The following is a 15757-nucleotide window of genomic DNA, read 5'->3' as shown; positions in this document are numbered from 1 at the left end:
GTAACACTCCAAAGAGAAAGGAAAAAATGAAATCGCATCATATGACCCCTTTAATAAAAAAAAAACATTGAAGCTATATCAATTTTAAATACTAAAAGTGAATTTAGGGATCATGATATTACAAATGACAATGTACAGTATAAGAGAGAGAGAGAGAGAGAGAGAGAGAGAGAGAGAGAAAGAGAGAGAGAGATTTGCTATATATTTCATTTAAGTGCTATTAAATTTCTCAAATAAATATTTAGCAAAAATATCTAGACAAAACTTGCAGCTGGGTTTTCTGACCGGTCAGATGTGCATAAACCCACCTGGTTGGGTCTCACTTTGTGAAGGCTGATGTTGGGGTACCGTGTAGTCGGGTCCACGCTGTACTGGCTAAAGTTCTTGCTCACATTCTCTGGTGTCGTCTGAGGCAGCAGTCGATAGATACTTTCCCTGAAACCCAAAGGAGCCGTGCTTGTTTTCAGACCCAAATTCCCTTCATTTTGGCATTCATCCCTTTAGTGATGTCTCAAGATGAGACCCTAGAGACATCATGCAAGCTACTCGCTCGTAAAACACTTTTGCTTCCCTGCAAACATGCTGCTTTATTGCATACAAGTTGAAAAGTGCTTTACCACTGTGAATTACCCTGCAGTATGCAGCAAAATAACAGTGCAGGAAGAAAACGAGCACCACAGTAAATGACGGCCTGCAGGGACTTGAGCTGTTTACTGCTCAGTTTGAAGACACAATCACTGTCAACCTCATCATAAGTTCTGTATCACTCTAGATGTGTTTGGAATAACATCATATTATTCATATTATTTTTACAGTATGCCAAAAGTTTAAATATTCAGACACAAATCAGATTAAAATGCAAAACAATTGCATTTATTTCCATTATCATATGTTCAATATCACATGTGAAAACAACCACCATGTTTTTGAAAGCCTTATTATTGCATACTGTATCTTATGCACTATTTTAAAAAACAAACAGCATTCCATTCTGTGCATAGTATGTCTTACCGTTCAGCCAGCACCTCCAAAGGGGAGCTTCCATGAGCCCAACTCCGCACCATCCACGCTGCATCCATGGCTGCCAAGAAGCCTCTTGCTATTCCAGTGCCCATCGGCCAGAATGGCTATACACACACACACACACACACACACAAAAGACATATTCATCAGTCAACTTGTTCCTAATACACTAAGAGTGAGAATGAACAGCTGTACACTTCATATTAGAAATCAGTCACCTTCTGTTTGGAAGAAGATGGAAAAACTGCCCTCACAGTCGCGGGCTAGCTAGTGTAACTGAGTGTGGTGTTTTAACTTAATACTTTCATTACCACAGCTTCTGAAGTGGTGGTTTCAGATTTATGTGAGAAAATGTATTTTCAGAAGTTGAAATTTGTTGAAGGAAGATGTTGGAGAACAGCAAAAGCCAATTTTGTGGTACTTCATGGAAAAACACCATCTGGTTCTATTAAAGGAAGTTTTAACAAATAACAAACTCCCTTACATGAACTGTCTTATTTCCCTCCTCCACATCGGTTTTCCACTCACCTCTAGAAGGCTGTCCCCCACCAGGGCTACTAGTAGCTTATGGGCGTTGCGCTGGCGGACGAGCGCTGCGTTCTCTGAGGCGTACATACATGTGAAGTCAAACATGGCGACGTCAGGCTGGCCGTAATGGTTGATGGCAAAGTCCAGCTTAGGAAGCTGATGATAAAAAAAAAGATAAATAAGACGGGTATAAAAGCAAAAAAAAAAAAAAACTCATGATGATTCAATCAAGCAATCGTAATTTTCTTTCTTGAGTTTAAATTTTAAATAAATAACATTTTTTATATAATTTTATTAGGTAGAGACATGACTTAGTAAGCCAGTCATCAATGTGAGCCATTGCAGATGTAAGTGTGGATGCTATCTCTTGGTAGTTCTTAGCATATGTAAAGATTACAGCATCATCTGCATACATCTGAACATCAACATTTTTACATGCCTCTGGCAAATCATTTATATACAATGTAACAGATAATACTAACCCATGCGAATAGGGCTTTAAGATGTGTTTTTCAGTCACTGACAGAAGTTTGTTTCTTCATCTACATAGTTTCAGATTAATTAAATGGAAGAAATGCTGAGTTTCTGCTGAAGAAGCTGTGGCAGGTGGACAGTTCAAAGAGTAACACGCTTGTTTTGTTGCTTTGTAAGGGGCTTGCGTGAGCTCAAACAGTAGATCATCATGGCGCTAGCAATGCCGAGGTCATTTAATTAAAAATAATTGTTGATATTTGCGCTGAATATTTATCCTGAAAACTTTTTTTTGAGACCACATTCACACGCTGCTTTGAAATAAGGGGGAAGACACTAAACGAGAGCAGGGATCTCTCCCGCTCTTTCCAGTGAATCACAGCACGCGTCACATGAGCTTATTTTACGTAACTAGAAACAGAATATTTTTGTTAGATTTGACACTAAATGGAAGTTCCTTCTATTTGTTTTCTAAATGCATGTACTAGATGTTATTGTGAAGGATTCATCTATAGGGGATGGGTGATCTTCCCAAAATATCACGATCTTGTGACGCACAATCACAATCCACGATCTGAATCACAAACTTCGTGTGATCTTGATGGCACACAATGGTTTCAGTATGAGCAACCTGAAAGAGATGCAGCGAGAAGCGTTTGTGGTGTATGGACTTTTGTCCTGTATATTGCAGTAAATGATTTGGCAGCACAAGTAAATATATTGGAAACCAAAGTCATCGTTCACTCATTTTCCCCATCAGCATGTCACTCAACTCTTGTTTTCCCTTTGTATTTAAATGTGGCTCATCGTGAGAGAGTCCGTACTGATGTGTGAGGAGCTGACTGATGAGTGTGAGTGACGTATGACGGCTGTAGGTTTGATGAGTGTTTGCATGTGTGTGTCTTTGTGGAGTTACTGATTTAACGTTGGCTGTGAAGTGTGTTGACAATGAAACGGTCAGAGTACTTTAGTCTGCTACATGCTTTGACACTTGTTGGTTTGAAATGACTCCGATTGCTTTTGAAAGCGCTTCTTCAAGAGATAGTTCACCAAACAAGAAAACTCAGTCCAGACTTCATTCCTTCTGTGGAACACAAACTGAGATCATCTCAGGGTTTGTGTGTCCCAGTACAGAATAAAGTCAATGGGACTAATGTTGCTCGGACCCCAGTGACTGAAACCATCACATTTGCCTGAGAGCGAGTAGATGACAGCAGTTTCCGTGTTGGGATGAACTATCTGTTTAGCAGTTGTTGTTGCTTTAGTTAATCTAGTTTCTGTTTGTTTATTGCTCAGTTTCCTCTCCGTCAGAGCAGAAGAGCAGCGCTCAGGACGTGTGTGATGATGATATCGAGATCGTATTTGAGCTTAAACCATCAATAGAGCAAGCAGAGCTGGCTGCCAGTCTGATGCTTCCTCCTACGTTCTTCTGTTACAAAAACCGTCCAGGATACGTCAGCGACGATGACGGCGATGGTAAGATCCACACGCTATTTAACGGTAAAACATATGACCGAAGTCCAGTTTAGTTCATCAGAGCTGCACTTCTGTACACTGTCATTGTTAAATCTTTAACAGTATTCACATCTTCTGATTGAAGTGTTTTGTGTCACTGTGAGAAAGGACTAACCTCAGATTCACACCGCTGTTTTCAGATGAGGATTTTGAGAGCGCAGTGAGGGATCTGAAGGGGAAGCTGTATGCGGATGGAGCTGATGGAGCGTCTGATCACGGTAGGTTGCTCTAGACCAGTGGTTCTCAAACTGGGGTGCGCGGAGGGTACTCGCAGGCAAAATATATAAACTAGGGCTGTCAGTTTAACGCGTTAACTTAATTAATTAGGTTATGAAAAAGTAACGCGATTAAAATATTTTAACGCAGTTAACGCACTGGCCCCGCCCCCAGACCTGTTCGTCATCTTACATTTCATACAGTCGACTGTTGACAAATATGATGCAGGGCAACAACTCAAATGCAGTTATGCCCTAAAATTAAAGATATTGGTGCAAAAATGCCCCTGTATGAGTTTTTGTCTCATATTTATACCATACGATAAGCGATATCACACCAGCAGCTAGAGTAATATCAGACGAGTGCTGATTTTGTGATTGAAATGTGATTTTATACAACAGTTCAGTAAATAAGAAGTTAATATTGTGTTATATTTTAAACACAATATTGTGTGTTTTGGCTCAGTTTGGCCAACTAAAATATTACCTAAAAAAGCCACAGCAGAATTGTTGTGCGTCTTGGGCAGTCGTGGCCTAATGGTTAAATTGTCGGTGGGGGGGTGAATAACCAGCGCTCTCCTCCACCCTCAATACAACGACTGATGTGAGACCTTTGAGCAAGGCACCGAACCCCCAACTGCTCCCCGGGCGCCGGTTACTGATTTAACGTTGGCTGTGAAGTGTGTTGACAATGAAACGGTCAGAGTACTTTAGTCTGCTACATGCTTTGACACTTGTTGGTTTGAAATGACTCCGATTGCTTTTGAAAGCGCTTCTTCAAGAGATAGTTCACCAAACAAGAAAACTCAGTCCAGACTTCATTCCTTCTGTGGAACACAAACTGAGATCATCTCAGGGTTTGTGTGTCCCAGTACAGAATAAAGTCAATGGGACTAATGTTGCTCGGACCCCAGTGACTGAAACCATCACATTTGCCTGAGAGCGAGTAGATGACAGCAGTTTCCGTGTTGGGATGAACTATCTGTTTAGCAGTTGTTGTTGCTTTAGTTAATCTAGTTTCTGTTTGTTTATTGCTCAGTTTCCTCTCCGTCAGAGCAGAAGAGCAGCGCTCAGGACGTGTGTGATGATGATATCGAGATCGTATTTGAGCTTAAACCATCAATAGAGCAAGCAGAGCTGGCTGCCAGTCTGATGCTTCCTCCTACGTTCTTCTGTTACAAAAACCGTCCAGGATACGTCAGCGACGATGACGGCGATGGTAAGATCCACACGCTATTTAACGGTAAAACATATGACCGAAGTCCAGTTTAGTTCATCAGAGCTGCACTTCTGTACACTGTCATTGTTAAATCTTTAACAGTATTCACATCTTCTGATTGAAGTGTTTTGTGTCACTGTGAGAAAGGACTAACCTCAGATTCACACCGCTGTTTTCAGATGAGGATTTTGAGAGCGCAGTGAGGGATCTGAAGGGGAAGCTGTATGCGGATGGAGCTGATGGAGCGTCTGATCACGGTAGGTTGCTCTAGACCAGTGGTTCTCAAACTGGGGTGCGCGGAGGGTACTCGCAGGCAAAATATATAAACTAGGGCTGTCAGTTTAACGCGTTAACTTAATTAATTAGTTATAAAAAAAATAACGCGATTAAAATATTTTAACGCAGTTAACGCACTGGCCCCGCCCCCAGACCTGTTCGTCATCTTACATTTCATACAGTCGACTGTTGACAAATATGATGCAGGGCAACAACTCAAATGCAGTTATGCCCTAAAATTAAAGATATTGGTGCAAAAATGCCCCTGTATGAGTTTTTGTCTCATATTTATACCATACGATAAGCGATATCACACCAGCAGCTAGAGTAATATCAGACGAGTGCTGATTTTGTGATTGAAATGTGATTTTATACAACAGTTCAGTAAATAAGAAGTTAATATTTTATGTTTTAAACACAATATTGTCTGTTTTTGCTCAGTTTTGCCAACAAAAATATTACCTAAAGCCACAGCAGAATTGTTGTACGTCTCCGAGCAACAAAGCGGTTAGTTTCTGAATGAATCCTCGTTTTGAACGAATCGGGTGAATTAATGATTCAAAGGCCCTTTCATAAAGAGAGCCATTTACTTAATTCCTGAATGAATAAGACACCTAAAACCAGATGTTTCTGCTGGTTTTAGATTGTTTAAGATCTTCCCCCAGCCTCACCAAGCTAGTGTGCATCTGGTTTCAGCTGGTTGGTCAGCTGGCTGCCCTGCCTAACCAGTTGAAAAGTGTCAAAATCCATCTAAAACAGACAAACCAGGCCAGCTAAAACAAGCTTCTGTTCATGCTTGTTTTTTTCAATTCAAGTTTGTATTGCATTTCTAATCATCTGCCTTGAGCAGAGGTGTGCTAGTACTTTTCTAAGGGACAGAGAAAGGCAAACAGGAAGAGAAAGAGATAAAGAGGGAGGGAGAAGTGAAAATAAAAGAGTGGAGATTAGTTAGAAAACTGCGCTAGTCAAACTCTTTGATCACTCACATGTAGAATGACGCCCTTCTCCAGCAGGCTCTGCTTTTTGGCAGTCATTACAAAGTAGTGTGTGTCATCCTTATAGTAGACAATGTTTTCCAGGTCAATTCCTGTGGAGGCAAACCAAAAGAGAAAAAGACTAAATGAGCGAGCGGGAGGAAGAGATTGAAGTGGAGATGTGACAGACAGCATGTCAAGGGGGGAAAAAGAGGGGGACAGAGATAGAAAGAGGAAGTTGTTTGCATCCGTTCGCAGATGTAATTAAGTTCCATCTGTGCGGTGGATAATGCGCCCACTCCCTCCATCAACAGGACAGAGAGAGAGAAGAATAACAGTGATTATACAACTCAGAAAACAGCAACAAAGTCTGCCAACTCAGCACAAAGCACAGGGACAGCTCTTCAATACGAGATTCTTCAAGTATTTGTTTCCTACACTGCTGGATCTTCTAGAAGTACCACAAGAGCTTCTCTAAAAGTATAACAAGAGTTCTTCTGTTAGCTATGAGCTGTAGCTGCTGTTCTTACATCAAAATCAGACCTATATATTCAATAAGAGTGCTTATTGTACCTGTGGCTTCTCTAAGGTCCTGGAAGAACTTCTGGTTGAAGATGAAGGCTACTCCACTGATCTCCTCCACCTTTGCTTCTGCAGTTGTGTTGCGGTTAATGAAGTTAGCTGTGATAGCAATAGCCAATTTGCCCCTAAACTCCTTCCTCCTGAAACCTGGAGAGACAGCATAGACATTCATAAGTATGAACGCCAAAATGTTTATGCAGATCAACGACAGATCAGTGAGATTTCCAATGACTAAAAACTAGATTTTTTACATATTTGAAGAAAATGTGAGTGATGCAAAACCCACCACCATTTTACTAGGTGGTTGCCAGTTTGTTGCGAAGACATTGAGTGTTTTGAATGTGCTGCTATGCAGTTGTTAGTGTTTTTAGTTGTTAGTGTTTTAGTCAAAATCCGTCCTATGCATATCTAGTGACCAGAAAATCATTGATAAGATTTGTGTGTCATCTTTAAATGTACACTACACCTTTCAGTAAAGTTTTTTTTTTTAATTCAGCAGCTAAGGACACATTAAACTGATCAAAAGTGACACCTCACACCTCTGTTCATCAGTTTGCACTGGCTGACCAATAGCTGCTCGCATAAAATTTAAGGCATTGATGTTTGCCTACAAAACCACCCCTTTACCTAAATTCACTACTTCAGACTGATGTGCCCAGAAGCTTGCGTTCTGCAAGTGAAGGGCGTATTATTGTGCCATCCCAAAGAGGCACAAAATCACTAGAGGTCATTCCGCCAGGAGGGAACAGTAAATGTTCCCTCCTGGTGGAATGACCTGCCCAACTCACTTCGAGCAGCTGAGTCCTTAGCCATCTTCAAGAAACAGATAAAAACACATCTCTTCCATCTTTATTTGACCCTCTAACACTAGCACTCTCTAATCTAATTTTATTTTATCCATTTTTTTTAGCCGAGACTTGTCATAGCACTTGCATATTATTGCTCTTTTGTTGGTTTTGATTGCTTCTATTGTCCTCATTTGTATGTTACTTTGGATAAAAGCATCTACTAAATGTAAATGTAAACGTAAAAGTGACAATAAAGAATTTTACATTGTTACAAATTATATTTATATGATAAAAGCATTTCAACGTTCTATTTAAAGAATCATGAAAATGTATCTAATGCACCAAATACGCATATTAGTATGATTTCTGAAGGATCATGTGACACTGAAGGCTGGAGTAATGGATCCTGAACACTCACGCTGTGCATCACAGAAATAAATTACATTTCCAAAAATAAGGAAATAAAAAAGAAAACAGTATTTTAATTGTAATAATATTACACAATTTTTATAAATTCTGCCTTGGTGAGGATAAGAGATTTCTTTCAAAACCATTTAAAAATCTTAAAAACATCCTACAAACATTTGAATGTTAGTGCAAGTCTACAAGATTTTTCACCCATTTTTGATTTGCCAAGTTTATTCATTCAAGTATAAGCACACCTCTGCTGAATAAGCAGCATGATTTGAGATATCATTCATGTCTGCAGGACAAGTTACACACTGAGGTTTGTTCAAATCCCAAGGCAAGCACCACTAATTATTTTTGTTCCTGTCTAGACAAGAACTAAAGATTCAAAGAGAGGACATTCTCAATTATGATTTTATATGAAGTGCTATATTCTTACCTGACAGCGTGTTTCTCCTCCCATCAGCCCCAATTATGACGTCGAACTCTAGCTCATTGACTGGATGTGTTCTGGGGTGGACCTCGGCTCTCCACCCAATTCCTGGAAAAACCAACAGCATGTTCAGCGCTGACAGACAAGTCCTTTCTCCGCAAGACTTGGTATCCGTTCAGGATATGCCTAGGCTCTTTAGAACGACTGGTATTTATGTGGAAATGGAAACAAACGAATGGAACTGCTGAACTTTAGCATGGAAAGGACGTGAGAAACTGATCTTACTCTCATTCTCTTGGTCTTCTGGTGGCTCAACGAGGCCTTTGAACTCCACGTTGACGTGAATCTCGATGCCAAGGAGAAGAGCTACCTTCAAGAGCATCAGCTGCAACTGACGAATACCTGCAGTAAGAGATTACAAAAACAAAAACATCTGAGACTCCATTTACACATGGTATTAAAATCTGACTCAAAACGTGGACAAGACGTTCTAGAAAAGTTCCTCTGATTAGATACATCACTTTTACAAGTCCAATTTATTTTCTTCTTGGCCAAACCGGTTCTATCTTGCTGGCAAAGTTTAAAGACCTTGTTTTGGCAGGTTTTCCACAACACATCCCACAATGATTACATGAGTGGGCAGCTATTTAACGTCTGGGATGAATCAGAATGCATTAGTATTTACACTACACTTCCTAGGAGTCCTTGAACACCTCGGAAGGTGGTTTGAGTAATTGTTGAAAGTCTCCAATGTGTCTAACCCATCTACGTTTAGTGCTGTCCAGTAGCTGTCATGCGTAATGGATGTCTGAATGTCAAAGTTAATTTCTCTCTAAAAGAAAAATAGTTTGATATACTACTTACTGATATGGTCGATGGCTCCAGCACAAAACTTGCCGTAGAACTTCTTGGCTCCAAGACCCCTCAGATCCTGAATGGTGAAAGGCCAAAGATGGAGCACATTGTTTCGGGAGAATGCATCCCTCTTTTCCAACAAAACCACCTTGGCTCCAAGGAAGCCCAGCTCTATGGCTGTACGCAAACCACATGGTCCAGCTCCAATGATCAGACACTGAGAAACAATTCATAAGGAGTAAAAACCTAATTATCAAGCCACAAAGTCCATAAAGAATCTATTTTAAGCAATACCAGAACATTGCAAGTTTGAGAACTAATAACCAAAACACTCTCTTTCACCCCAGGGAAACTTTCATACTTTGGTGTTGGCACAGGCCCTTCCTTTTTTGTATTCTTTGTGGCTGGCGCGCTTGTCTAACTTGGCCCAGAGAGCTTTGGCTTTCCAGTAGTTGAGCTTGGACTTGAGTTTGTGGTAGAACACACGGTATTCATTGGGCTTGAGTTCCAGGAAGTCACAAAGCTCTTGAAAAGCCTTGAGAGTGCCTTTGCAGGTGGTGGCCTGGACGAAGCGGTCAAAGAGCACATGGGACTGATTCACCCCTTCTCCCACCGCATTGACGCCTCCATCTCCCATGGTCCCTTGACCCGACGAGCGGGGATTATGGGACAGGCTTCGTCCAGCTTACTCAGAGTCTCTCTGTTTGCGATTCAACTTCCGCCATAGGTCATTTTCATCCTGAATGAAGAAAGAAAAAAATGTATGAAATATTTTATATATACAGTACATCACTGTGGCACATGTGGAAATACACAAAACTATGCATAAGTAAAAAATAATTGTTTATTCAATATTTTGGCTTATTTTGAAAAAATGTTATTATTAATTATCAATGAGAGCACATCACTTTTTTTAAACCATTTCAGACAACTTTGCCTAAAAATAAGTGCAGAAAATGCGATGAAAATCTGCAGATAGCATCTAGGCCTTCTTATTAGATTTTCTTCAGTGGTAAAGAGATGATAACATTTAAATAACATTTCCACAAAGCATGGCTTTAACAGAAAGGAGAGATATGGAAGCTTCCTGGTTTAGTTTCAGAAACAAACTATTTAAACAAGCATACCTCACTATCCTATAATCTGCAGAAACGATATCAGAGGAAAAAACTAATCAGACAAACTTTAATTTCAGTTTTATGGATCTAAACAGGGAGGTAGGAACAAAAGTCTAGTCTGTGATAAATTACCCAATTTTAATTAAACTCTCGGAATAAAACAAGCATTGCTACAGGATTAAGTTGCTGCCTACTTAATGTCAGTATAGTGACGTATTTTCAAACGGAATATTGAATCGAGGGCAGGGTTTTATTTTAGTGCTCCTCGTCTCCATCTCACTCACAGCAACCTAAAGGTTGGAGGGACGTGGTTAAGGATATTCTGTGCAAGTCATCAAACTGACATCACAGAAGGAATGCCATTTCAGAGGGGAAGCAAATGTTCAGATTTTGATTAAAGATTACCAAGACAAACATGTATTTATTTATTTATTTTGTCGATTAACTTGCACAGATTAATTGTTCACCTTAAGATTTGCAATGTGCACTAAAACAAAGTAAATGGAGTCAATTTTGATTTCATGAGGAATTTAAGATATCACTTTATGTTTCTACAGGGCAAGAACATGATATAATGCAGCCATGTAAAACATACTGTGTAAAACAGGTCTATAAAACAGGTTTTAAAACCCCAAGACGAAGGCGGAAGTGCAGGGGTGATTGCGCTTTTGCTACAATTGCCCCAAGACTCTGGAATGATCTGCCCACTTTTATTAGAATGGCTTCGTCTGTGGTTATTTTTAAGTCTAAATTAAAATCCTATCTGTTCGATAAGGCTTTAAATTCTGGTTTAGCACTCTTTATCCTTGTCCTATGTTTTTGTTGCATGTTATGATGTTTTTTTTCCCCTTCCTCTTGGTTTTACTGCTTTTTACTTTTCATTGTGTTATTGCAGTTTTTAATTATTCTATTGTAAAGCACATTGGTCAACTCTGGTTGTACTAAATAGTGCTATATAAATAAAATTGCCATTGCCATTAAAAGTTAACACCTTTCATCAACACAGAGTGGGCTGCCAAAACCTTGTCTGGAAAATTTCACATAGCCTAAAGGACCTAGAAGCTTTAATAAAGACTTGGCATCAGAAAGAGCTGAGAATGCCCCATGCCCTTATCTCGGAGTCAGTGACCACAAGAAGTCTGATGAACGCACAGAAACCCAAAGAGGAGATGCTGTAATATTGGAAGTTCATGCATTCTACTGTGAAAGAGACACCCCAGACATGATAAACCAACCACAGTGCTGCATGAATAACAAAAACTATTGCTGACACCAAGTCCTAATCAGGTGTGAAATAGTCTTGCATCGCCAAACCTTTGTCAGCCTGTTCCTCTTTAGAGCTTATTTTGGTCAAGAACTGACCATTCATACAGGAAGAGACCTCCTGACATGTAAAGCAACCAACCACAGTTTACTTTGCATTTAAATGGTGAGAAAGAGTCTCACAAATGCGTCTCTCAGAATGTCGCATTCTTCGACACAGGCTGACAAAGACCAGATCTCATTGACATTGGCCAACAAAACGGAAAAAAGCCCAGAAATGCTGATGACCAAATATTTCGGCAACAGTGTGCAGGAGACCTCTCCGAAATAATATTTTTAAAGCAAGACATTCTAAACACGTGAAGAGAAAAAAGAATGCTGAGTAATCAAAAAAAAATTTTGGAATACATAAAACAGACCCATCAAAAGAATCACATTTATACTGTTTTTCAATCGGGCAACTGAAAGTGGCCACAGTTAACTGTCAGCCACTGAAATAGAACATCTAAAATATCACAAATTAGCAGTTTGTCAAGGCCAAGGACATGTACACACACACACACTCCCATTAAACGAATTCAGACTCACACACACTGCTAAGATGTGGTCTAGATGAAATCTCCACCTCACAGAAAGCCGGTGAAAGGGAAGGTAGGTGAAGGGTTAGTGTGAGGGCCCTTTCACTCGGTTCCAGCTTTAGTGTGCTGTGAAAACACGCTCCTGATGTCACCGCTCTGAAACTGCTGCGCCAGCAATCGGCTCAACACAGCAGCCAGCCACTAAAAGCCTCAGTAGTGTCACAAAGCCACAAGACGTGATATAATGATATCTGCCTTACATGTAGGGCTGTCATAACAATGAAATTTTAGCTGACAACTGATTGCAATACAAATAATTACAATTAAAAAGCCCTTGCAGTGTAAGCTTAATACACAGACATTTATTAAAATGACAAAATGTATAATATAATATAATACTAGTTTAAATGAAGTCTTTGTTTTATTGTGTAACATGTTAAATTATATACTTAATAGCAATACTACTACTACTACTAATAATAATAATAATAGTAATAACAAGATTTCTATTGCTGTAAATATTAGTCTGTTAGATTGACTTAAAATTCCCTGATTGGATAGCAATCAGGGCTGCACGATAAATCGCATGCGATATTTAACGCGCATCTTGTCAGTAAAGCCGGTTCTGTAATCAGCGGTAAATCTCCATCACGTGCGGGCTTTCACATGAAGCAGCATTTACTACAGAGAGCCGTTGTTCACTGACAAGCTGCGCAAAACATGCACAAAATATGATCGTGGTTTTGACTAACATTTATAAATCAGTTATCTCCGTCAGGTGATTCTAAAGCAATGCAGATAGGCCTATTACCATATGAAGTGTACAAAGACTTCATGTTTTCATATTAAACAAATGGATTTTAAAGTCATGAAGTATTTTGTCCTGTAAATTGCTGTACACATGTCAGCTGTCGCATTGGCTTTGAATACTGGAAAGGTGTGTGAATGCACTGCTAAGGCAGAAGGATCTGGTTACCCGTTTCCTCTCTTTATTACTCTATGACACGACACTAATGCTTCAAAGGGTTGAACTTTTTTGCAAGGCAGCGGTCGGGTAAACAAATACGACACTGAAATACATTGACGTTCAAAGTACAGCTCATTTAACAAAGGTTGCTGAATTAAGGAAAGAAAAACAGTTTTTTTTTATTGCAGGGTATGCAGAAATTGACCCTCATAGGACAAATATAGATTTTTTTGTTTTTTTGCTGGTTGTCCTCATGCGGCTTTAATTCTGTTAGCCCCTGAAAGCCGAGAACCTCGGCATGTATATGATATCAGAGAACCTCAGCGGCAAAGCTTGGGTTACACTGAATATCATGTGAACCCAGCTGTGTTATGTATCGGTGCGAACTAACCTGTTTAAAGCCCTCGTGTAGTTACAACTGAGGAGACTGACTCCTCAAGAGCATGGGAAAGAAGCTGGTTTCACTATACACACAACCCTTGGTCAGCCATAAGATCCATACAGAATCTGCATACTTTTTCTGTGCTGATGGTGGAGGACAAAGAATTACATGGAATGGATTTCAATTAAACTGATTATCAAAAAAATATTGAATTTAAAAACAAATATAAGATGCAGAGATGTGTAGAACTTCGAAAACAACAGCAGTAAAAATCATGAAGTCTGCAGAGATTCTTATGGAATTCTTTGGATTTTATTCAGGACTGGCCACAAGCCGAGAAGAAAAGCATGACCATGTGCATGGAACTACAACCATCCAAATATTCTGACACATGGGGTTTAATTCTATGGAGATTATTTTGTGGAGGATATTGCAGCATTTTTTGGCACTAGCCTAATGATGAATCAATAAGTCATGTATGATTCTAAAAAATAAAATAAAATAATGACCAAACTCTGAATGTTTCCCATCAAATATTTATCTATCACCATATTTATAACTTCTAGTACAGCTTGGTGAAGAACCTGGATTCATTCATAAAAATGAATTCTTAAAAACTACTCAAGATAATAGAGACTTTGATCATTGCAACAAACCAACACTATAACGCTTGTTCCTCACAGCACTGACTCATGAGAAGATGAAGAGCCAGGTTACGTAATGCTGCAATGCCCTATAGCCATGTTAAAGCTACAGCATAACATAATACGAACTCCCAGCATGCCTGAACACTTCCAAAACAGCGCCTGAATGCAGGTCTATATCCAGTGCCTCTCTTTCACAGAGGAAACACGCTGTCACTATAGGTATATTACATTTCAGACACAGCAATCTGTCCCTCGTCACTCAGCAATGTGGTGTTAGCGATAAAGCAGCTATGAATATGCACTGAACTTTGTATGACATGAGAGAAACAGAAGACAGTCATTATGAACATGCTGATAAACATGACATACGGAAACAAGACACGGAAACAAACCGCAAACTGTTCAAATCCATTCAACGTTACAGCAAGATGACCTGAATAACCAATCAGATAAATATACAACCCACCTTCACTCACATGTGACTGTATACACAAAAGGGAGTCCAAACAGACTGTTTCAATTCAGAGCACACTTTCTAAAACACATACACAGAGCATGCATTTTTTAACTTTATTATGGAGAGGTTGTCACACTCTGGGCTAAAAATAGACCACATTACATGTCTGAATGGACCGTACAAAAGCTCTCTCCACACTTCTCTTCCTGTGGGGACCTCATATATTTCCAGTATGCTTCCTGTATGGACATGTTGAAAGGAGACATGTGAGTTTTTTTACTTAAAGGGGTCATATGATGCGATTTAAATTTTTCCTTTCTCTTTGGAGTGTTACAAGCTCTTGGTGCATAAAGAAGTTCTGTAAAGTTGCAAAGACTAAAGTCTCAAATCCAAAGAGATATTCTTTATAAAAGTTAAAGAGTCAACCACGCCTACCTAAAACGGCTCGTTCTAACACGCCCCCACATGTCTACGTCACGATGTGGGAAGATTTGCATAACGCCGCCCAAATGTTCACGCAAAGAAAGAAGGCGTAACTTTTATTCTCGCTGTAGTATTGTTGTTGCTGCCTCCATGTCGTGAAGGCGCTGTGTGTTTTGTTGTGAAAGCGAAACTACTTTGTTTGGCCTTCCAAAAGAGGACGATATCCGCTACATGCCTGGAGCTGATCCGTGCTGGTCACTGAGGAAATACATCAACTTCGCGCTGTGGATCGCCGGATCGGCTTTCACCGTGGACGAAGCGGAGTCCAGCCCGGGGTCGTCACATGTGGTTGCCGCAAGCCCACCGGACGCTCCTTGGACATAACATTTCCGTCACACGCTTGAGGAATTCGGCCAATCACAACGCACTGGATAGCTGGCCAATCACAGCACACCTCGCTTTTTCAGACCGATGAGCTTTGTAAAAATCGACGCGTTTCAGAAAGGCAGGGCATAGAGGAGAAACAATAATGTACAGTATGTGGAAAATAATGTGTTTTTTGAACCTTAAACCGCACAAACACATTTCATTACACCAAATACACAAAATAATGTTATTTTTAGCAACATCATATG

General features: G+C 39.9%; 1 protein-coding gene across 1 annotated transcript in view; it reads right to left on the bottom strand.

Moving 5' to 3' along the window:
• mical3a (microtubule associated monooxygenase, calponin and LIM domain containing 3a) overlaps nt 1–15757 on the bottom strand; it is a 93909-nt gene that overhangs the window by 61406 nt on the left and 16746 nt on the right. The window contains exons 2-10 of the mRNA XM_016530806.1: nt 9649–10026; nt 9297–9504; nt 8718–8834; nt 8439–8540; nt 6795–6950; nt 6234–6334; nt 1552–1707; nt 1012–1127; nt 309–435 (exon numbers count right to left, since the gene is read on the bottom strand). Coding sequence (XP_016386292.1) covers nt 309–435; nt 1012–1127; nt 1552–1707; nt 6234–6334; nt 6795–6950; nt 8439–8540; nt 8718–8834; nt 9297–9504; nt 9649–9924 — 1359 coding nt within the window. The 5' untranslated portion in view covers nt 9925–10026. The remainder of the gene's footprint in view (nt 1–308; nt 436–1011; nt 1128–1551; nt 1708–6233; nt 6335–6794; nt 6951–8438; nt 8541–8717; nt 8835–9296; nt 9505–9648; nt 10027–15757) is intronic.

Source organism: Sinocyclocheilus rhinocerous, unplaced genomic scaffold (genome assembly GCF_001515625.1).
Source record: "Sinocyclocheilus rhinocerous isolate Xijiao unplaced genomic scaffold, SAMN03320098_v1.1 scaffold604, whole genome shotgun sequence".
In the NCBI taxonomy this organism is placed as follows: domain Eukaryota; kingdom Metazoa; phylum Chordata; class Actinopteri; order Cypriniformes; family Cyprinidae; genus Sinocyclocheilus; species Sinocyclocheilus rhinocerous.
The sequence above is the reverse complement of the archived record's forward strand: the minus strand, read 5'-3'. Positions and strand labels throughout refer to the sequence as shown.